General features: G+C 33.2%; 4 protein-coding genes across 4 annotated transcripts in view; 3 read left to right on the forward strand and 1 right to left on the reverse strand.

The window, feature by feature from the left end:
- LOC103863213 overlaps positions 1–23,162 on the forward strand; it is a 743,758-nt gene that overhangs the window by 453,212 nt on the left and 267,384 nt on the right. The gene's annotated exons all lie outside the window — the stretch shown is intronic.
- On the forward strand, positions 3,407–6,337 carry LOC103863188 (exocyst complex component EXO70H1). Its single transcript, XM_009140948.3, has one exon. It carries the CDS (start codon positions 4,254–4,256, stop codon positions 6,150–6,152), a length of 1,899 nt encoding a protein of 632 aa, XP_009139196.1. The 5' UTR covers positions 3,407–4,253; the 3' UTR covers positions 6,153–6,337.
- LOC103863187 (probable pectate lyase 4) lies at positions 6,207–7,991 on the reverse strand. Its single transcript, XM_009140946.3, has 5 exons — positions 7,741–7,991; positions 7,298–7,649; positions 6,841–7,051; positions 6,685–6,753; positions 6,207–6,601 (listed from the first exon to the last, which is right to left on the reverse strand). Exons 1-5 carry the CDS (start codon positions 7,865–7,867, stop codon positions 6,365–6,367), a joined length of 996 nt encoding a protein of 331 aa, XP_009139194.1. The 5' UTR covers positions 7,868–7,991; the 3' UTR covers positions 6,207–6,364.
- LOC103863189 (ABC transporter G family member 19) lies at positions 16,089–18,740 on the forward strand. The gene is made up of 2 exons (XM_009140949.3): positions 16,089–16,868; positions 17,060–18,740. Exons 1-2 carry the CDS (start codon positions 16,160–16,162, stop codon positions 18,517–18,519), a joined length of 2,169 nt encoding a protein of 722 aa, XP_009139197.1. The 5' UTR covers positions 16,089–16,159; the 3' UTR covers positions 18,520–18,740.

Here is a 23,162-nt window from a genome sequence, read left to right on the forward strand (position 1 = left end):
TGGGGTTAGTGGGTTACAGTTATATTATTTACTTAATAGATAATGACTATTTAAATAAAAAAAATAGTTGGATCCTACTTTTATTGGTTGGTTATGATGCTGTTTTAATAGAATAGATAAAATTTAATAAATATTTTTGATCGAATAACCTATTTTAATCCCGTTAAACTAAATGAATTTATATGAATGTTTATTTCTATTAAAACCGTTAAACCCCATTTTAACATCTTGCTCTTTGTTAATTGATAAACTTAATGTCTATGTAAAATATTTAAAATTTGAATAAATTAATGTCTAGTTGAATAAATCTTAATTTTTTGAGATGTAAGTTATAGTTAGTTAAAATAATCAAATATACCAAATTTTATTATAACTAAATATTATATTTTAATAGTCGGTGAAAATAGTATATATTTTCTTTCGTAATATTAAAGGTGAAAAAAAGGAAACTACAATAAGTATTTTTATTTGGTATTTCTTAACAAATATAAAGTGTCTGTGATATAAAAATTAAATTTTATACTTTTTAACCGAGATTATAAGGAATAATTAGCATACAATTATAGAAATATATGTCGATAATGTAACTATATACATAATTATATAAAATAATGTGTTCTATTAATAAAATAAAAGGTTAAAATTCTAAAAAGAAAAAGGTTCAGATTATCCAATAACACAAAAGAAAGTTTTGATAGAATACTGTTGAAAGGAAGTAAGCAAACTTAATTTTGATATAAACCCAAAAGAAAAGAATAATTATTATCATTTATATAACAGTTGCCTAATATAAATATTAGAAAGAAGTGGTGTGGCCATCGATAATTATGGAAAGGAGGTTACAAAATACATGTTTTGACCACTAGATGGTAGTTATGGAAATACAGTTTTAATTTCAATTCAGTTTAAAAATATTATATTTTTTTTTAGATTTGATAACATAGAAAAACAATTATTAGACTCAACATATATCAATTGGTCATACTTGGGTTTTAATAGAATAAACTAGATTTTGACCAGCCCTTCGAAAGGCGGATATATTTTTTGTTTTAATTTTATAAAAAGAATTTAATTTTTATATTTGTGTATTCTTTGTCATCTTATTGGTGTATAATCAAAATTTATTTTATAAAATAATAGCAATTTAAAAGTTGATCCAACATACGTTTGGTTCTTTGTACGTAATTATATTCCGTGTTTCCGTTTTTTTTTGTAACCATATTGTATGATCTAGAATTTGACCCGTATTTATACTGTTGGTTTGTAATTTTTTTGTTTTTATGTTTCTATAAATATGTTTCTAGAAATTTAATTTATGTCTAACTGTTTATTCATTTTATTTAAGAAGCTTCTTATTATTCTTTTTATATAATTGTATCTAATTTATTTAATCAATATTAGGGAGATTATCAATAAATGTTACATATTTATAGAAACATTTGAAAAAATTACAAACCAACACTAGATCCACAGATCAAAATCTAAAACATATAATATGATTACAAAGAAACGGGTACACAAACATATAATTACAAAGAGCCGAACGTATGGTGGATCAACTTTTAAATTGCTATTATTTTATAAAATATATTTTGATTAAAATTTATACACAAATATGGTTACAAAGAATACACAAATATAATTTTTTTTTAAATATCATTTTTGCCAACAAATATTTAATTAATGGCCCAAATGATGAAAAAAGAAAGAAAATACATATGGTGCAAGACAGATAAAAGTAAACCAAAAAATATAAATTATAGTGGAGTACACTGTACACGTTAATTGTTGCAGTTATATTCAGAATAATTAGGACAGTTTCATTTCACTAGCTTACCTCATTATTATACGAAGAAAAAATGATAATTGTCATCTTTTATATACTAAAGCACTAGTCACCCAACCAATTATATCATGCCACATCATTTAAAAACAAAAACATAATTGTTTAAATACAAAATGAATAAAAAAAACAAAACCTTGCACATTATGTACGTTTAGATATTTACAGGAAAAAATCAAATATATTTCATGTCTATCCCGCCACTCGCCACGATCACCAGTCACCACACCTCCATGATCACCACTAACCACCAATCTCCTAATAGCTACTACAATTTTTGCATTTATAGTTGTTCCATGTTACAATACGACTGCCTTTCAATAGAAAACACTTTTTTCTCTAAAAACAATTTTTAAATTTCTATTCCACAAACCTCCATCATGCATCCTGATATCTCAGAAGAAGCCATTGTTGTTGAACTTCAAAAGATGTGTAAAGAGTAAATAAATTTAACAGTCTAACGAAAAGACCACCAAAATCGAAATCCAGGTATAAGTATTGTATTTCACTAACTTTTTATCATCAAGAAAGTATGGTATTTTGTATTGTTTCTTTCAGACTGATATTTTTTTTATTTGTTATGGCACCAAAAATAAAATAAAGTCATGATGATAACATTTATAAGTTTAGTTTACAAAAAAAAAAAAAAGCATCTATAAGTTCATTATTTTGTGTTTTATGTTGAAAGGTTACTTTAATAACAAGTATGTAATTCTTTGTTTATTTACCAAATTAATATATTTTTAAATTATGTATAAGTAGAGTAACTAGAATCAGCTTCCTTAGTGAACTCTAATAAAATTGAAGTTATACGAAATTTTTACACCCCAAACAGAGTTGAAGTCAAATGGGTTTTCCATACTTATATTATGAATTTCTGCACAAGAGCTCAAATGAATTCCAGGTAGATTGTGTATTTATAAAATAAGAAGATAATCTGTGAAAAGTCGAGTTTTTGTTTTCTTTATTTTTCTCGTGCATATGTAATTACACACTAACAATGCATGAGTCAGTTCCTGTATATTTGATCATAATGTTCACGAGCATTAAATCTCTAAGTGTTTAAGAGAGCCATTATAAAAAAGTTACACAAAACTTGCAACCAAGTAATATATTTTAAAAAAAAACTGAATTTGAGCAAAACATTATTATCACTTTGTCCGTCCAAAAAAAGAGAATAGTATTATTGTTCTAATAGAACGTCAAGTATATGATGTCTACAAATATCGCAATACGTAAAAGAAAACAATATTGGAATACGTTGAGTATCACCAAATTTACCATTCACTAAACTATTTTAATTAAGTTACAAAAAAAAAAAACCATACTATTTTAACATAATAATTTTATTATTTTATTTTCCCGTACTCAGTACGGGGGTACACCTAGTTGGTAGATAAAATTAGAACGTGTTAGTGCTTTGATATAATTAGATGCAGTTATATAAAAATTAGTTTTTTTTTAACTGGATCCTACTTTTATCAATTGGTTACACTGTTGTTTTAATAGAATAGATTAAACGCTTAAATTAGTGTTACAAAAAAAACTCGCAAATTTACTTACATTTGTCCGAATATCCACAATGTTTTTTTTTAACCATCCGAATATCCACAATGTTATCATATCGTTGAAAGGAATGTACAGTTTTCATCGTTCTTTCTTTTTTTTTTTTTGACAACCAGTTTTCAACGTTCAAAGTTCGTTTGACTACTAAAGATTATGACATTATTATGTGTACTAGTACATATAATATTCCAACTTGAATATGAAAGTTAAGCTGATAAGGCATATGTGTGAATCTTTGAACTTTTAATAATTAAATATTATAATTGACTTTGCACCATTTGATGTATTATAGTTCGAGTTTAATGATAGAAACTGAGATTGGGAAAATAATTTTTAATCAGACAAGGCAAAAAAAAGTATATAAAAGCTATACACGGTTAAGAGAATTACTGTTTACAACCCACTATAACCGAAAATAACGATTAATGTTCTGTTAACCATATTTTGTAAGGCAACGGTAACATTCTATACTAAATACTAATACTATGATTAAAAGTGTATAACCGAACCCTAATAACAATTGACTTTTTTTATTAACTGACAAGATGAAATAGTCAAACACTTACAGACGTGGTAAGCAAAACCTTGTCGTCATTATTATAATACTTAGATGTAATTGTCTAAGTATATAAAAAAACTAAGGCTTATACATCTAAGTCAATGATTTTTTTGGTTTGGTTCTATATATATTCACAGGTAAGCATTCATCGTCAACTCAAAGACCAATCTCTCTATATAACTTGTTAAAAAACACATCTTCTCTTCATAGCATCAAAAGAGTAGAAGCCAAGTTAACACCATCAAAAGATTCAAGAAGAAGAGAAGAGAGAGCTTACATCTTTCAATGGCGAAAAAGGCCAAGTTTGCTTTCTTCTCTTCATCATCTCCTAAGTCTCTCCCTTCTTCTCCTTCTTCATTCACATCTTTCCCAGCTTCTCCTCTGAGCCAGAACTTTACTCAGTCTTCCATGGAGGAAGCCGTGGAGAGAGCAGAAGCCGTCATCAGAAAATGGGATCCAAACACGCCTTCCTTCACCAAGATCGTCTCTCTGTTCAACCACAGCAGAAAAGAAGCCAAAGAGTTCATCATATGCGTCCGTGACCTGCGCAAAGCGATGCACTTTCTTGTCTCCCAAGACTCTCAATCCCATAAGCTTGCTCTTGCGCAGACCCTGATGCAAATCGCCATGACGAGGCTGGAGAAAGAGTTCTTCCAGATATTATCTTCAAACAGAGACAAGCTTGACCCTGAATCAGTTTCAGGTCAATCCTCAATCTCCAGCAACTCCGAGTTTGAAGATATCATGCAATCTGATGATGAAGATGAGATCAAGAAAGCCGGTGAGTCCATCACTCAGGTTGAGAAAGCTTCAGCTGTGGTGATGTCTGACTTAAAGGCCATAGCAGAGAGTATGATCAGCTGCGGATACGGAAAAGAGTGTGTAAAGATTTACAAAAGGATCAGAAAGTCGATAGTGGATGAAGGGCTGAGCTTGCTTGGGATCGAAACCTACAAAGCCCCAAGATTTCACAGAACGGACTGGGTCACGCTCGAGCATATGATCAAGAACTGGATCAGAGCTGCAAAGATTGGCGTTGCCACGCTCTTCCGTGGAGAGAAACTTCTCTGTGACCATGTCTTTTCAGCTTCGAACTCAACGAGAGAGTCGTGCTTTTACGAGATTGCATACGAAGCGGCCACTAACCTTTTCAAGTTCCCTGAGTTTGTAGCCAAGGAGAAGAAGTCTCATGAGAGGATCTTCTCTCTTATGGATCTCCAGGCTGCGATCTCTGATCTCTGGCAGGACGTAGAGATGATATTCCACTTCGGTTCAGTAGCCGGTGTGAAGTCTCAGGCGCTCTCATCATTGGAAAAGCTAAAGGTTTCAATCCACAGTGCTGTCGTTGATTTTGAATCAACCATACAGAAGGATTCAACGAAAACTCTTACACCTGGAGGAGGGGTTCATAAGCTGACAAGATCAACAATGAGTTTCATCTCCTCCCTTTCTAAACACAGCCGTGTCTTGTCTGAAATCCTTGCAGACCATCCGCTCCCGAGAAACACGGGGTCGCTTGAATCTTACATCAGAACTCCAGTCTCGGAAAATGAAGAGCGCAATCACGCACTCTCGGTCCATTTCGCTTGGCTCATCCTTGTCTTGCTATGCAAGCTAGACACCAAAGCAGAGCATTACAAGGACGTTTCACTATCCTACCTCTTCCTTGCAAACAACCTTCACTTCATCATCGAAACGGTTCGTTCAACTCACCTGAGGGATCTCCTCGGAGATAATTGGCTCACTAAGCACAGCGATAAATTAAACGCTTACGCTGCCAACTACGAGATAGCAGCATGGTCCAATGTATACATGTCTTTACCAGAGGAACCCACAGAGCTATCACCAGAGGAGGCCAAAACATACTTCAAAAGGTTTCACACGGCTTTTGAGGAAGCATATATGAAACAATCATCAAGAGTTGTATCGGATTCAAAACTTAGGGATGGATTGAAGGTTTCAATAGCAAAGAAGCTTGTACCTGAATACAGAGAGTTTTACAGGAAGTACTTACCAATGCTTGGCCAAGAGAGAAACATCGAGATGCTAGTGAGGTTCAAGCCAGATAACTTGGAGAATTACATCTCTGATCTGTTCCATGGAACACCAATACTTGCCTCATCTTCCGTCTCTTCATCTTCGTCTTCTTCATCATGGATGTCACTTGGGTGTGTTTCAGGCTGAGACACTACAGTTCTGTCTGAATATTGTTTTCATTGTGTTCAAAAATAAGTGAAGAAGATAAAAACAAAACTGTTTACATTATTAAAAATATTTAACTGAGTTTCTCATCACACAGAGCATAATGTGTTGTAGAACATAAGCATTGTTCACTCCTCAAATAACTAGAAAACAAACGAAATAGGATACGCAACAAAACAAACGGATTGCAACTATTACTTAGGAACGCCATGATCTGAAGGAGAGGATAAAGATTGCCAACCAGTACAGATTTGGATGATTTGCTTGAGAGTATCCGATGGAGGCTCCACGGTCCATGTCGGGTAATGCTCGCTTGGATGGAACACACATTCTCCCCCGGCCCCTGTCAACAAAGAAGCTTGAGCTCCGTTCAAGAACAAGTCATTCTCAGATCGAACCAATCCAGCTCTTACTTCTTCCCTGTCAGCAGCCTAAAAATACATTTACATAAGATGAAGATACTGGTAATGAAGAATACTAGCAGAGGATGAAGCAAGTGAAAGAGAGAACCAACCTTCTCTGGGTAGTATTCAAAAGTCTTCTTCTTCACTCCAGCTTCGTATATATTGCATTGAGAGAACACCTGAGATTTGAAGAAAGTAACTTTATGACCTAAAGCTATTGGCTTTCTAGACAAACAGACAGCTATACATAAAGTAAGAGTTTTTACCTGCGCTTCTACGCTGGCACAGACAGCATATATCCCCCAGTTTCTTGTATAATTGTTATACAAATGAACTTTACCAAACCTGAGACGAGGATGCCTCTGCCTAGTTCCATCAAAGAAACAATGATGAATCGTCACTCTGATACACCTATCATCAACATGAGAAGGATCTGCTCCAATCAACATCGTCTTATCATGCTGCCCAAAATAACATCTGTAAAACCAACAACACAAAAACTAAGCACCAGTCACAACACTCACAAGTAAACCATAAACATAGGCTCCAAATGGTAACAGCAGATTGAGCGGTGCGGTACAAGCGGTATAACTGAAGTGCGGTCTTAACACTTATAAAAACATATAGATATATGGTATATGTAGAGATTTTTGTTACTGTTAAGTGCGGTGCGGGACAGAGCGGTTGGAAACATTCGGAGCCATAAACCTAACCTAACCTCACCTAGAAACAGTGATGTCAGTGCTCTGCCTAGTGATATCAATAAGCCCATCATCGTAATCTCTCAAGCTACACCTATCAATCCAAATGTGTCTAGACTTTGGCTTAATCTGAATCCCATCGACATCATGGCCTCTCCCGCCTTCAAACTCCAAATTGCAAATGATGATATGTTCACATTCTTTGAGCCTTATCCCTTTCCCTGTGAGCTTGATCCGTTGTCCTCTCCCATCGATCGTCTTGTGAGAGGAGACGCTCAAGTATGAATTGAGGTGTATAGTTCCGGAGACCGCGAACACGATCCATAACGGCTCTCTCCTCCTACCTCCTTCGCGGAGAGATCCAGGTCCATCATCTAACAACCAATCACACAATCGATTCGAAAGCGAAATTAAGATCGACTTACGCGGAGATTCGTGGATAGGTTCAACGATTGTCGATCGAACCTGCGAGAGATGTGACGACGTAGAGATCGCCGTGGAGACCACCGACGGCGAAGCGGCCGAAACCCTCGGCGCGGCCGGCTAAAGCTCTGAGGTTGCAATCGACGTCGGCGTATGGTAGCGTTGTCATCGTTTCGTCCTTATGCGACGTCGTCTCGTGTGTCTTTGAGTTTTCTTTGAGAAGCTATTATTATTAACTTTGAGAAAGTACGAAAAACGTTAGAACCAAAAATAGTATTGAATGTAAAATTGAGAATTTAACAGTCTCATAAAATAGTAATATAGTATATATAGTTTTTTTTTTTTGGGATCAAAAATAGTATATAGTTTAAATGGTAAAAACTAAACAGTTAAGGATTTTCCTTTCCTTTACACAAATTATTATGAATAGGGTTTGAAAAGTAATTATTGTATGAGTTTCTCCAATTTTGATAGTTCTATTCATTATTTTATTGATATTTAATTTAATTACTGAGAACTTTTTTTATCATATTTGTAAGTTTCTATGTTAGGGAGTTATCACATGATCTTAGCATGAAAAATATCTTAAGTTTTTGAGAAAATAAATGAGAGTGATGAGAGATTCTGATTTGAGAATTTGTAAAATCGATATTAACAATTACTGATATATGTGTTCTTTTTAGATGGTTTAATTTTCTCTTACTACTAAAATTTAACTATATAATTCAAATATCTTCAAATTTTATATTATATTGGTTAAATATTTATTTCAAGAGTTCCTGACACTGGAGATGATTTTCTGGTTACTGATGAACACATGTTATATACCAAAAACATAGCTTTAACCCAGAATTTGGTTGATGCCATAATCCTAACACCATTGTTGGCCATTTGGCTTTAGTGATGAGCTGGTATATTGTCAAATTTACAGATTTGGAAAAGTGATGTCGAGACGTGGCTTTCACCGCATACCGCCTTCTGATTACTTTTCTTTGCATGTTTCTAAAGCCGAACCAACCAAAAAATGTATGACTTACGTTGATCTTGTTGAGACTAGTGAGTCGCCACAAATAGAGCTTGCTAGTGCGAGTTGAGGTATCCGGGTTTCAGCTCTATGTTTACTACCTCGGTGGTAGTTGGTAGCTAGGCTGAGGTTTCTTGTCGATTGGTGCTTTGCAAAACTGCGTAAAAATGATGTAAATCAATTAAAGTAACGTCTTAGGTAAGTCAATTTCTACTGAATGAAGCTTCATACTTATCTCAGGCCCATAAAAAAGCTCAAACTAATTTACAAAGGAGTAGTGCGGTCCACATACAAACTCTCACTCTGAATATTCAAATAGGCCGTAAGATAAACTCACATCCGCGTGGCCACAAAACAAATTGTAATAGGGTGCTTTTAAATCTGGGTTGCTTAGCAAACCAAAATCTGCCTACCACCAGATCACCAGTAGTTTCATATTTTATTTAAGATATATTTACCATGTGCCAAGGCCAAACTTTCGGTCAACTTTTGCTTCTTCTCTATCTGGTTAGCTTGTGTATTATATGTTTCATTGTCTTCTAGATCATTCGGAGTTGCTTCTTCTTCTTGCTCTTTTGTATTGTTTTAGTTTTAGTTTTTTTTTTTCGTTTTTAGTTTTCTCTATGTTCAGTTAAAAATTTTGATATAAATTTTAACACTTACACATAAGAAAAAGGTTTGCATCCATCAAACTAAGCTAGATAGTGCATGCATAGATCTTAATTTGGTCCTCATTTTTATGGGCTCTTATTGTTAGAAAAACAATACATACTAGAGTTTTGAATTTATTTTAATAAAATAAACATATAAAAATTATCATAGCACAAAAATGTAATGATTGCACAGATATGCATCCATATGATGTTTGTTTTTATTTATAGTATCTAAAATTTATGATAGATCGACATTTTTTAATTGTCTGTAATTTATTGGTTTCTCATATTGTGGTAGGATACTAAACCAATCAAAATGATATAACATATTCATCAATTAGTAATTTTTAATTACACTAACCATTTGATGCATTTATTTATAAACTAAAATATCAATTATTATGTTTATGTATATTAATAAATCAATCTTTCCAAAATAAAATATTTTATGTTAAATAAAATTTACTTATGTTTTAATAAAATAAATATATATGTCTTTAAGTTTTTATAAGATAAAATTTTTTTGTGTCTACTTTCGAGGAAATATTAGATTAAATTATCAAATATATATGTGTGAACAATATTAATCATCAAATTATTTAACATACATTGGCAAAATAACATTATATGTTTTAATAAAACATTTATAGTTTATATTTTGTATATTTTTTTGGGAACTAGTTTATATTTTGTATGTAAAATGAAATAATAATATACATGAATATATAATATTTAAAGTTTGTATGCTACATTTTAAATAAATCTGTTTCATTTTATTGTAAACAATGATTAGAGAATAGTCTGTTTATAGAATAATGGTAAGTTTGATTAGAGAATTATTTAACAAAATAAATAATTTAAGTTATTATTTTTCACATAAAAAATGTTTTGAATTATGTGTTTGGATACATAGCTTTTCACCGACTGAAACTAAGATAGAAAAAAGTTTGAGTAAAATATATTAACCCGAACTTTTAACCATATGTAAAACCCGGTTCTTTTTACATTTTTTTATTTTTATAATTGGCACAAAGTAGAGATGACAATCATGGATGTGGACCGCTGGCCAGGCCCGTAGGACTGTCATGGAACGGTATTGGGACGAGGTTTTTTAGGCCCGTATATTTGGGGGTCTCGTGGGACATGTCTTTTCCGGACTGGGTCTTTTGCAGGATAGGCCGAAACGGGTCATGCGGGATTACATGAACCCATATATTTTTCTTCAATTCTTATTTTACCCGAAAAAACGAGAAGGAGAGTGAGAAGAAAGCGATTCTTGTGATTTTCTCCCAGAAAACATGAGTTCCGGCGATGATGATTCGAGCTTTAGTGATGATGATTCGAGCTCCGGCGATGACGGCTCCAGCTCCAGCAATGACAATTGGAGCTCTGGTGGAGTTTTGATTTGGTTTTCTCTTTTTATTACACACAACTATGAATTATTTTTATTACAATGTGATATTTCTTGTTTAAGTTGATTGGTTTTATTTTCAGTACTGTGAAGTGGTGTTTTTCTTAATTAATTAAATTTAATTACAATGGTGTTGTTTAAGAGAAAAGTTAGTTGTATATCACATCACTTGTATAATTTGGCAAAGTGTTTCAGAAATTTTTTTGCAATCCAAATAATTAAAAAGATAGATGGTTTGATGAAGACATACAATACTTGAGCCAAATTATTATAAAGACAATAACTCAATCAAATTCAAACTTAACAAAAGCTTATGCTGATAACAAAAGAAGACTTTTAACTCAAGAATGCAAGCACTAACGGAGCTTTGTGACATTGATTTTGATAAGACTTTTGTGAAGCTTAATGAGCTCTCTTCAACTCTTTTACACAACTCTTCTACTTGAACATTCATGAAAGAAGCTGTAGCAGGCGGTTTGATAAGGAGACGTCCCGCGGAACGGTCTGCGAAGGCCTATATATTCTGTTGTACGGGTTTGGGCCATCATTTTGAAGACCGCAGCCCATGCGAGACATGCCCGCTGTGATCCGCTCGACGACTAACCCACCGCAATACGGAACAAAACGGGATGCGTAAACCTGTTTGACATCTCTAGCACAAAGTTAATATTGATTAACTAATAAATAAAAATATGCACTATTATTATGGTAATATAATTAATGATGTAATGTATTATTGTGGTAATATAATTTATGAAGTTGTTAAGGTGAGTGAAAAAATTGGAATGACAATTAGTGTAATAACTTGTTAAAAGAAGGTTAAAATAAATTTGAAGATTTTTTACCCACGACAAAGATATAGAGAAAAAATTTATAATGATATGACGAAACATATTTTATACTTAACCCTAATTGATTAAAAGAATTCAACCAGAGCTAAATAAAAACATTTCGTTTGTTATTTTATTGGTTTGATTGTTTTGTTTCTGGCTCCCAGCTTTGTAGCTTCCATCCATGTCAAACAACATTAAACAGAGGCTCTCATGCCTTTTTTTTCCGTTCGTGGCCCTATTTCGGGACCTGCCCTGATGGTGTACCAAACTTAGATGTGACTTGAGTTGGAGTTGCCAAGCTGCATTTTCTTCGAAGCCTTATCACGAATTTAATAACCACACGTATATATGTAAATATATATATATATATATTTTTTTTTATGTAACCACGTATATATATATACATTATGTGGAAAATGATGCGTTATAAGTGATGAAGATAATGGTTGCCGCACAGGTTAGGTTACGTACGTATTATAACCATGTGGCTCCTTCATGTTTTAGTACTTCTTTTCTGTTTTTGTATATGGAGTTGCAACCTGTCAACACCAAGTCTAGTGTATTAGTACATGAACGTAGCGAACTATACGCCCCCATCACAAAATGTCATTACTAAGAGCTTCCTTAATCCTGATACCACCATATACCATATATGATATGGATACACCCAGGGGCGGATCTAGGACTACATTTAGATGGGGCAGATGACCTTTTTACAGTATGTCTAGTTTTTTAAGTGGGGCGGTTCTTAGATTTTATACTAGTTTCTATATGAAAATTTAAAATCAGACAGGGCTCGTGCCACCATAACGTTGCCTTTGTGTCGCCCCCGACACACCATCAGTGAGATCGATCCCCAAGCTGCAGCCAAGCACCGCCGTGTGACATCACTTAGCAGTACTAGAGAGTCTGCGATGTCAATGTTTTGGCGTTTATAAATTGGTAGATTAGGACTGTGATTTTGATTAAGGTCGACTGATTTAATATATGTTTCTTAGACGTACATTCTTAAGAATTTTCTTAAGTAAATAATATGGATTTCTGAGTTTTTGTAAAAGATATATGAATATGTTCCCAATATGCATTCTTTGATACTAAAAGTGGTTCTTAGTGTGCCACAGCAAAGATGTTCTCCGTACGCATCAGGTAGGAGGGCTTTGTTCGTCTTATGCAACATCGTTGCTGCACCACAGCATCAACCGCAGCTGCATCTTGTTGTAAACAATAAGTTGAACGTCGAGGATTTTTTGTAGTTCTTAAATATTAACCTATTTTCATTGGAAATGTTACCGTAACAATATCATAATTTTAAAATATGTAATTTATCTTAATACAAAATCGAAGATTAATGGCTAAATAGTCAACTAAGGTTTAAAAGTTTCTACATCCAAGTTTGGAATTCACATTTTAGACTATACAATTTCTTGAAGATTATATGATGCAAACCTTATCGAAGGTTTCCGAACTCTGTAGGCAGAGCTGTTCGTTGTGATTGTTTACTGCAGAAAGAACATGTCGTTCCAAGTGTAATGTGTAACTAGATTTTGACCCGCGCAGGCGCGCGGGTATATATTTTGAAAAATATGTTGATATTTGTTTTTTCATGTAATTATTAGGGTTTTACAAAATGAATCCAAGAAACAGAACCGATACCGATCCGAAAATATATTACCAAACCCGAACATAAATTGATTAAATATTCAAATTATTCAAAATTTTGTTATTTAGAGAACCAAATCTGATCCGAACCGAAGTATTCGGGTACCCGAATTTATCTAAAAATAGATTTATGTACTTGTATATATTAATTATTTTTTGATTTAACGTATATAAAACATTAAGAATGATACTTTTAAATTGGTTTAAATACTTGAATATATATATATATAGATAGTCAAAAGTAAATATCTACAATAGTTAAAGTATACTCAAATCACCAAAAATACTTAAAATAATTATTGATTCAGTATCCAAAATTTTAAATCAAGCCAATTGATATGTTAAGCTTAGGTATTCTGACATATGTTATTCAAATTTATAGGTAATATATTATTTTATTTATATATTTTGAGAAATTTAAAATAGGTAATGATTTAAAACTTTTAAAATAATTTAAATGGATTATCCAAACGCGAACCAATCCCGCAGAGATCCGAATCAAACTCAAACCAAAATTTAGAAACATCCTAACAGGACTTAAATCTTTGACCCCGAAAACCCAAAACACAAACCGATCAGAACCAAACCCGTTTGGGTGCCCGAAATCCCATCCCTATTCATTATTATATATCGTATACTGTCATTATATAATTAATCGTATTTTATACGTACCATCATATAAATAATTACATATATTATATTTTTAAAACTTAATATGAAATATAAAAACCATAATTTGAGTTGGTGTTTCAAATTGGGCTTTGTATTGTATTTTTATTATATATATTGACAACATTTTTTTATAATGGTTATTGAAAAAAAGTTTAGTAAAAATCCATTTTTGAATATATGTATTATTTTTTAATCAATTTTTGATATAAATCAACTTTAAATTATTATTTTGATTTGAAATATGTGTATAAAGTTTAAATTTTGTTTTATGGTTAGTTTAGAAAAGAAAAAGTTTTAGACAATTAGATTGACCCGTTTTCGTATATTTTAAATCTGGCCCAGATAGATAGTTTCTTATAATATGATGGACTTTTAATTTTTCTTAATTACATAAGCCCATTACTTTTTTCTTAATACTACTATCATTGTTTCCAAACAAAATTAATTTTTTTTTAAAAGACTACAATTCATGTTTCCAAACACTCTAAATTTTTTTAATAATCCTATTCAAGTCTCCAAACACTCCAATTTTGTACTTGAGTTTTAATAAGATAGATGTAATATCCAATGTTAAAAAATATAGCTAGAATCAGCAGCCACTATTGACAAAAGATCTGGTGAACCTTTCAGAGCGGACCTCACGGGACCCTCCGTATCACTCTATTCACATTTGGGACTTGGGAAACCATATTTAAAGCTTCAGTTCTAGAAGAAGAAAAATATATAAATATATCCGATTGAAGCACAACATTAAAAGTAGAATGTAAAGGCATCTTTATTGGTGGGATGAAGAGAGAGGGAGAGAGAGTTCCTTTTTTTGCTTTTTTTTTTTGTCATTGGAGAGTAAGAGACAGCTCTTAATTAAGGGTTTTTCTCTTTTATTTCTTCTTCGGTTTCCACCCCCTTCCCCTAAAAGATGCTTTAAGGGACTCCCAATACAGATTCCCTAATAACGGCCTTGGATGATAATAGTAACTCAAACAAAAATTCCAACCGTTGAAGTTCTGGTGCCAACAAATTTTTTTACTATTTATGGACGGTAAAGTATCGTGGATCTATGGAGAAACATGTCACAAAAGAATCGTGGATCTTTATAGAAAACATCGCTGTGAATACAATTTGGTTGATGTCCCCATTTAAAATGCATGGTAGGTAAACTTTGATTGCGAATTAAAGTTGGAGAAGCCATACTGAGCATTGACTTACAAGCCTTTGAATCTACAAATATATAAACACGCAGCTCATGATTATGGGTCATCTGATACATTTATATCGATATTAAATCTTACGAGACCCACACATGAACTTGCTGCTTCGTGGCTCCCTCACGCATCACACAAATTATATTAGTATTTTTTATTTCTTCTAGCAGTCAAAACACCAATATCTAATTTTTTTTATTAACCTAGATGTATTCTCAATCTATAGAAAAATCTAGACTAATTCTAAAAAAAAAGTGTAGTAGGCGGATATGCTCTTTCTCCAGATATTCAAGTAAGTTATAAACAATGAACTTATATCCACATGCATGAGCATGACCATAGGATTGAGTGTAGAGGAATGCTTTCAGATTACTTACCAACCCAAAACTCGTCTGTCATTAGACCATCGTCGTGTGATTACCAATTTCTAACTTATTAAGAGTATTTTAACTCATCTCTATATTTGTTTTATAATAGTGTATAAATGTAAAATTTCTCCAATCTATTTGCATGTCTTTTATATATAGAAGAAAAAATAAAGTTTTCTTTACATTTTTACCATATGATATAAAAATTATTATAAAATATATTAAAACTAATTGTACGTGTATAAATTTTATTTTTAATATAAAAAATGGTCTTTAGAGAAATTCCAACAGAATTGTTATAAAGTTTCTTAACATTTGTTTCTAAAGTGAAACTAAAATGGATGATAGAAAGTTAGATAGGCTAGTTGGTTGAGAGCAGCTTCACTAGAAAATCCCACCAAAAAACTCAAGAACCAATTTCATATAATTTTAGCTAGTTTTAAAAATAGAGATTAAAGATAATTAATGTAACTATAATTATTAATTTATTCTTATTCTACTTTTAAAGAAACCACATGGATTTTTATAAATATTGAACCCAACAACTAGTTACACATCCATCATTATAAAAGAGTTCGATGAACTTTATAATTCAAATGTCATCATCAGTTTGATTCAAAAGTCTATAAAAAACGCCGAATGATGAACTTGCCAATGAGTGCTAGAAAAATTACCATGCCATGTGTTATGGAGGAACCACCGTACATCCTCCCCGACGGATCACCTACGCTCGTCGAGTTACTGAAAGACTGCGACAGTTTCCGGAAGGAAGGTTCCAACTCCGTCACCAAAAGCGATGATACTTCCCATCACATAATAGATATCGATGCTTTACACGTACCACCAGCTGTACCGTTCGTCTTAGCCTTCAACAACCTCGAATACAGTGTCACTCTTCGCCAACGGTTTGGTTTCTCGTCCACTTCGGTGAAGACTCTACTCGATGATGTTTCCGGTGAGGCATGCGATGGCGATATCCTCGCCGTTCTCGGTGCAAGTGGAGCTGGAAAGTCCACGTTGATCGATGCATTAGCGGGACGTGTTGCAAAGGAGAGTCTTAGAGGGTCCGTCACACTAAACGGAGATAACGTTTTGCAATCCAGTTTGTTGAAAGTGATATCTGCTTACGTCATGCAAGACGATCTCTTGTTTCCCATGCTGACCGTTAAAGAAACACTTATGTTCGCTTCTGAGTTTCGTCTCCCGAGAAGCTTGTCCAAGTCCAAGAAAATGGAACGTGTTGAAGCCCTAATAGACCAACTAGGGCTCAGAAACGCGGCGGATACAAGAATAGGAGATGAAGGACACCGTGGAGTCTCCGGTGGAGAACGGCGGCGCGTGTCAATAGGTATGACTTTTTTTTGAATGGGTGTAAAATTTATTCATCTCATAACTTTTTTATATTGGTATGACATTATTATTATTTGTTGAATGAGTGTAAAATTTATTCATCTCATAACTTTTTTATAATAGGTATGATACTATTATTATTTTTTGAATGAAAATAAAATTTATTCATCTCAAATTTTTATACAATAGGTATGGACATTATCCACGACCCTATCGTCTTGTTCCTGGACGAACCTACGTCCGGGTTGGATTCCACCAACGCATTTATGGTGGTGCAAGTTCTTAAGAGAATAGCTCAGAGTGGCAGTATCGTAATTATGTCGATACATCAACCAAGTGCTAGAATACTAGATTTGCTTGACCGTCTTATCATCTTATCTCGAGGCAAGAGTGTGTTCAACGGTTCTCCGGCAAATCTTCCTTCTTTCTTCTCCGACTTTGGTCATCCCATCCCGGAGAGAGAGAACATCACTGAGTTCGCACTTGACCTAGTTCGAGAGCTTGAAAGAGAGCCCAACGAAGGAACCAGAGAGCTAGTAGAGTTCAACGAAAAGTGGCAGAAAACGATATTCGCTCGAGACACGACACAAACTGGTTCTGACCAATCCTTGTCCTTAAAAGAAGCAATAGATGCAAGCGTTTCTAGAGGCAAACTAGTCTCCGGCTCATCTGGATCGAACCTCTTGTCCATGGAGACAGTATCTTCATACGCAAACCCGTCACTGTTTGAAACATTCATCTTAGCCAAACGTTACATGAAAAACTGGATTCGGATGCCTGAGCTTGTCGGAACAAGGATAGCTACCGTCATGGTGACTGGTTTTCTCTTAGCCACTGTGTACTGGAAGCTAGACAACACTCCAAGAGGTGCACAAGAGAGGTTAACCTTTTTCGCATTCGTGGTACCCACAATGTTCTATTGCTGTTTAGACAACGTCCCTGTTTTTATCCAAGAACGTTATATCTTCTTAAGAGAGACAGCACACAACGCTTACAGAACATCTTCATACGTCATATCTCATTCTCTAGTGACCATGCCTCAGTTAATAGCCCCGTCCATAGTATTTGCCTCCATCACATTCTGGACCGTTGGTTTGAACGGTGGGTTACAAGGTTTCTTCTTCTATGTCCTCATAATCTACGCTTCGTTTTGGTCGGGAGCATCTGTTGTTACTTTCATATCTGGTGTTCTTCCCAACATCATGTTAAGTTACATGGTCGCAATATCCTACCTCGCATACTGTTTACTCTTGAGTGGGTTCTACGTGAACCGAGATCGTATACCAATCTACTGGATGTGGTTCCATTACATTTCACTGCTCAAGTTTCCCTACGAGGCTGTATTAATCAACGAGTTTGATGACCCGTCTCGTTGCTTTGTTAAGGGAGTTCAAGTGTTTGATGGTACTCTTATCGGAGGAGTGTCTGATTCGGGAAAGGTTAAGCTCCTTCGAACTCTGGGAATGTCTCTAAGGAAGAGGATAACGGAGTCAACATGCTTAAGGACTGGCTCTGACTTACTTGCACAGCAAAGTATTACTCAATTGAGTAAGTGGGATTGCTTGTGGATTACGTTTGCTTGTGGCCTCTTTTTCAGGATCTTGTTTTACTTTGCTTTACTGTTTGGGAGAAAAAATAAGAGGACGTGAGGTAGTAGTCCCCACACGAATAAGTATGTGCGTTAGCTACATATTTATGTGAACCTTTAAACTTTTAAATATTAGCTTCTCGAACGGTGTTTTTATTTCTTGTTTTTTTTTGTATACTAATAGTAGTAAGATTTATTATGATCGTTTTATCTCTATGTATTCTTTTTATTTTCATCATCTCTGTGTATTTTTTTCTATACTTTATATACTTTTCCAAGTCATTTATGTAAGTATCTTACAAATAAGAAATCAAAGAAGAAGAGAGTCGTCTCTGCATTTGGAGATAGAAGCAATTCGTTGAACGACGAAAAGTAAGCTATGTCATTTTATCTAATAGATCTTCTATATATATCATATAACATATTTTTAAATAACAACCTTTACTTCAATGCATATATGTCGCCCTCACAGTCCTCCTCACAATCTTTAAACAATTTTTTTTTTATGTTATTAGAAGTGTTACAACTGTTCCATTCACTATTCACTAAAATAAAGTTATCATATAACAAGGAGATGTTAGAGCATCTCCAATGTAAAATTCTATTTTTTTCTTTCAAAATGGAGTAAAACTGAAAATGAAATAAAATTGCTCTAACCCTACTCTATTTTCCACTCCATAATAGAGTGATGAACAAACAAAAAATAGATTACTCCATTTATAGTGTAAAATTCATTATAGAGTAAAATATGGAGTTGTCTTAGATCATTTTTTATTCCATATTCATTTTTACTTCATTTTAGAAGAAAAGATGGAGTATGAATGGAAATTAATGGAATTCAAATCTTAAATGAAATCTACTGCCGTGGATTGAGTATTTGTTATAAAAAAAATTCAAATTAACTGTTATCAATGTCCATGAGATTTTGTTAACATCTAGTTTCTATGGAGTTTAAAATACTTTTATATGGAAAATAATACTAAGGGTATGACTGTATGTATAGAATAAATATTTTAGCGTAAAAATCATTTACTTTGGAATTCAGCTAAACATTTACCAATCATGTAAGAAAAAATTACTTTTATTTTAGGTATTGTTAATAAAATTAAGAAGTACCTAAATTTTACTCTCGGATCTGCGGGTAGAATATATTAACATTTTGAATACTCTCTTTGTATATATAAAACAAAGGGTAAAATTGTCTTTTGTCTTTTTCATGATTTTTTGGTCATTTTTCTCTTTGAATACTCTCTTTGTGACAAAAACTTTAAAATAGCTATTTAAGAAAAAAATTTCAATTTTGTATTTATCGCTATTATTTTCTTTTTAATTTGAAATAAAAAAATAAATAATAATGCTATATGATTTAGAAAATAAATAAATTGTATACTTACTTTACAAAAAGAATGATAGAAAATACGTAATACAAATTCATGAAAATATATACTAATCCAAAAAAGTTATGATCAAATTTCATAAGTCAATATATATAAATTTTACAATCCATATCTATCAACTTTTAAAATTCACAAACTCTATACAAATTCATCTACACAATTTGCAGAGGTGGATGAATGGGTGAAGACTACAGTTATAACTTCATTAACAAATTGATGTTGAGCTTTTTGTTATCACATACAAATTGGGAACGTCCAATTGACGGTATGGTGAAGTGCAACTATGATACTGCTTCCAATACTAACGATGGATGGGTTTTAAGTGATCGTCTTGACTGGGGTCATCTCTTTTAGGGATGGCATGACCGAATTTAGAGGCAGAAGCAATGGTACCAAGCGCATGCTTATGAGATCATGGATGTAAGCAACAATATCAAATGGTGGGCTTCGAAAAATAGTTTACATAATTCATCTGTCTTGCTTTTTGTTCTCTCAATCACATAGGACATGATAGCATATCTGCACCAGATAATTTTTCCAGATTATCATCTATCATAAATCAAGTTAACCAAACAAATCGATGGGCCATATAGACCTATTAGTTTTCAGTCATACTAATATTATAATTTTTTTATTTTTAAATTATGTATTGTAAGAAATTAAACATGGCTGATTTGAATATAAGTATTAAAACTAAAGTTTCGTTTAATAATATTAGAAATTTGAATTTCTATCATTATTTAAGTTTTATATTATATTATTTTTAACATTATTTTTATAATATATTTTTGTAAACAATCACAAACCATTTGACATCTTTAATCTTGAATGAGACCATCTTCTCTTTTTTTTGGACAAATAGACCATCTTCTCTTTATTTCCATGTTGTTACGAGTTTAATCTTGTAAAATGAGAGAGAAAGTGGAAGAGAACTTGTTTGTGTGTAAGAAATGAGGATATGAAGATGTAGATGTCAATTTTAGGTGGATTTTGAGCGTGAAATTGGTTGTTCATGGTGGTTGGTGTATTGATGACAATGGTAACTCAAGCACACATATATTGAGCGAGAAAGTGAAAGAGAAATTGTTTGTATGGATAATATTTATGAAGAGCTTGTACAACAGACATGAACTCAAGATACATCAAGTGAGTTGGAGTTGTATCTAAAGGAGGATGTGGAGAAGCCGAACCTTATGAAAGATTCTGATTATGATGTCCTTTCATGGTGGAAGAGAAACAGTCCCAAGTACCCTATTTTGTCTTTAGTTGCTAAGGATATTCTTGCAGTTCAAGTGTCTTCAGTCGCTTCAGAATCAGCTTTCAGCACTAGTGGGAGAGTGTTAGATCCATCTAGAAGCTGTTTGACACATTATATGATTGAAGTGTTGATGTGTACTGAACAGTGGTTGAAGTGTGAAATCCATATGAATGAAAAAGGTGTGTTCACAATTGAACAACTCCTTGCAGTTGTGAAGGATCAGTATGATCTTATGAGAGGTAAACAACTCAATTCTTCACTTATTTTGATATCTGCATTTTCTTTTAAATGTTTAACTCGTGAGTTTTATGTTTTCTGTTGTGGTGTAGAATTTGAACCTGATTTTAACAACCATGGAGCTTAAGGTTTGAAGTATGTGTGCCATTAATCTCGACAACCTGAGTCTCAAGCTTGCTCAAGCTTGAATGTTGTTTTTATCTCATTTACTATTTGGTGTTCCATTTTGAATTTTTGTCATTTCCTTGAAGCCTTGAATGTTGTTTTATCTTATTTACTATTTGGTGTTACAGTTTAAATGATTTTAACTTTGAATTATGGTTTGTGATTGATTTTGTGCTTGTCTTTAAACGTTAAAACAGATGCATGTTTGTCTTCTTTCATTTCAGACTTTTTGTTTCATTTCGGTTCTTAGTTTTATTTCGGTTTTTTGTTTCATATCGGTTATCCGGAACCGATCCGAAACCGACAAAACCCGAACCAAAATCGAATCAAAATCTCTTAAGTACCATTAGGTATATAAATCATTTATCCGATAGTCTCGGAACCGAACGGATTCTACCTAAACCCGAACCGAATATCAGAATGCCCAGGGCTAAATATGATGATGACTGAATAAAACAATCTTTCGAAAAAAGAAAAAAAAGAAAAAAAAGTAATGGTATTTTTGTGAATAATTTAAATTTTTGGGGCGAACAAAAAAATGAAAATTCCTAAAAAAGGGTCATATTTTCATTTGACTCGAAGTTTTGAGTTATATTCTTTTTAATAAACTGAGTACAAGTGCAAAATTTTACTATTCGTATAAGCGAAGCCGAATACCAAATATACCGAAAATCGAGTACTCAGCTTCTACCCAACGCTACCATCAGCTTAGTCGTGAAGAAGCCACATGTTGCAGTATAATCCCAAGAAATCTCTCCCGACCGCGGTAACATACGAGTCGCCAACACTTGGCAAACTCTTGAAAGATCTCAAAGGCGGTCTCGTTTGTCTAAACCTTCAACAATCTTAATTAAGATGTCCGGGGAAAGGCCACTTCAGTAGAAACTCTACTCAATGATGTTTCCAGTGATGTTTGCTACGGCGATATCCTAGTTGTTTTCGGTGAAAGGGAAGTCGGAAAGTCCATGCTCGTGGGAAGAGTGAATACCTTGAGAGGCACGGTAACTCTAGATGGAGAGAAGGTTTTGAAAACTCAACTCCTAAAAGTGATATCAGCATACATCATGCAAGACAATATCTTGTTCCCATTGCTTACCGTCAAAGAAACACTAACACTACAAAAAAAAAATGGACAAAAATTCTGACAAAATGCAATTCTTCAAAAAATAACTAAAGAATTACCGAAAAATACCGAAGAAACTCAAAGTTGAGCTTTCGTAAAAATTTTGTCTCAATTCTCGACGAAACTGTAATTGTCGGTAAATATCTATGGGTGTACAATTTTAACGGATTCCTGAGGAAAAATATCTATTAATTAGCCGTTGTAATTTTAAGGAAATTTTCATTATGTTACAAATTTTATTAAAATATATATTATAACTGTAAAAATGAAAATTTTGTGTACGAGGCCAGGAAGCCTTTCCCTTTGAAAGAATCTAGATGATGCATACATAATCTATTTAACGGTTTTAAAGGAAAATTTTATATCACTGTTTTGGTTGGAGAGATGAAGTTTTCATTGATTCAATAATTGAATCGATCTTTTGTTGTAAAATATTTTTCGGTCTTAGGATCGATGTTTCTTTCGCTTAGGCGATTATAGTTTTGGTTAGGCGATTTTGATGTGTAAGTTTCAATCAATCCAGA

This window comes from Brassica rapa, chromosome A04, assembly GCF_000309985.2.
Source record: "Brassica rapa cultivar Chiifu-401-42 chromosome A04, CAAS_Brap_v3.01, whole genome shotgun sequence".
Taxonomy (NCBI): Eukaryota; Viridiplantae; Streptophyta; class Magnoliopsida; order Brassicales; family Brassicaceae; genus Brassica; species Brassica rapa.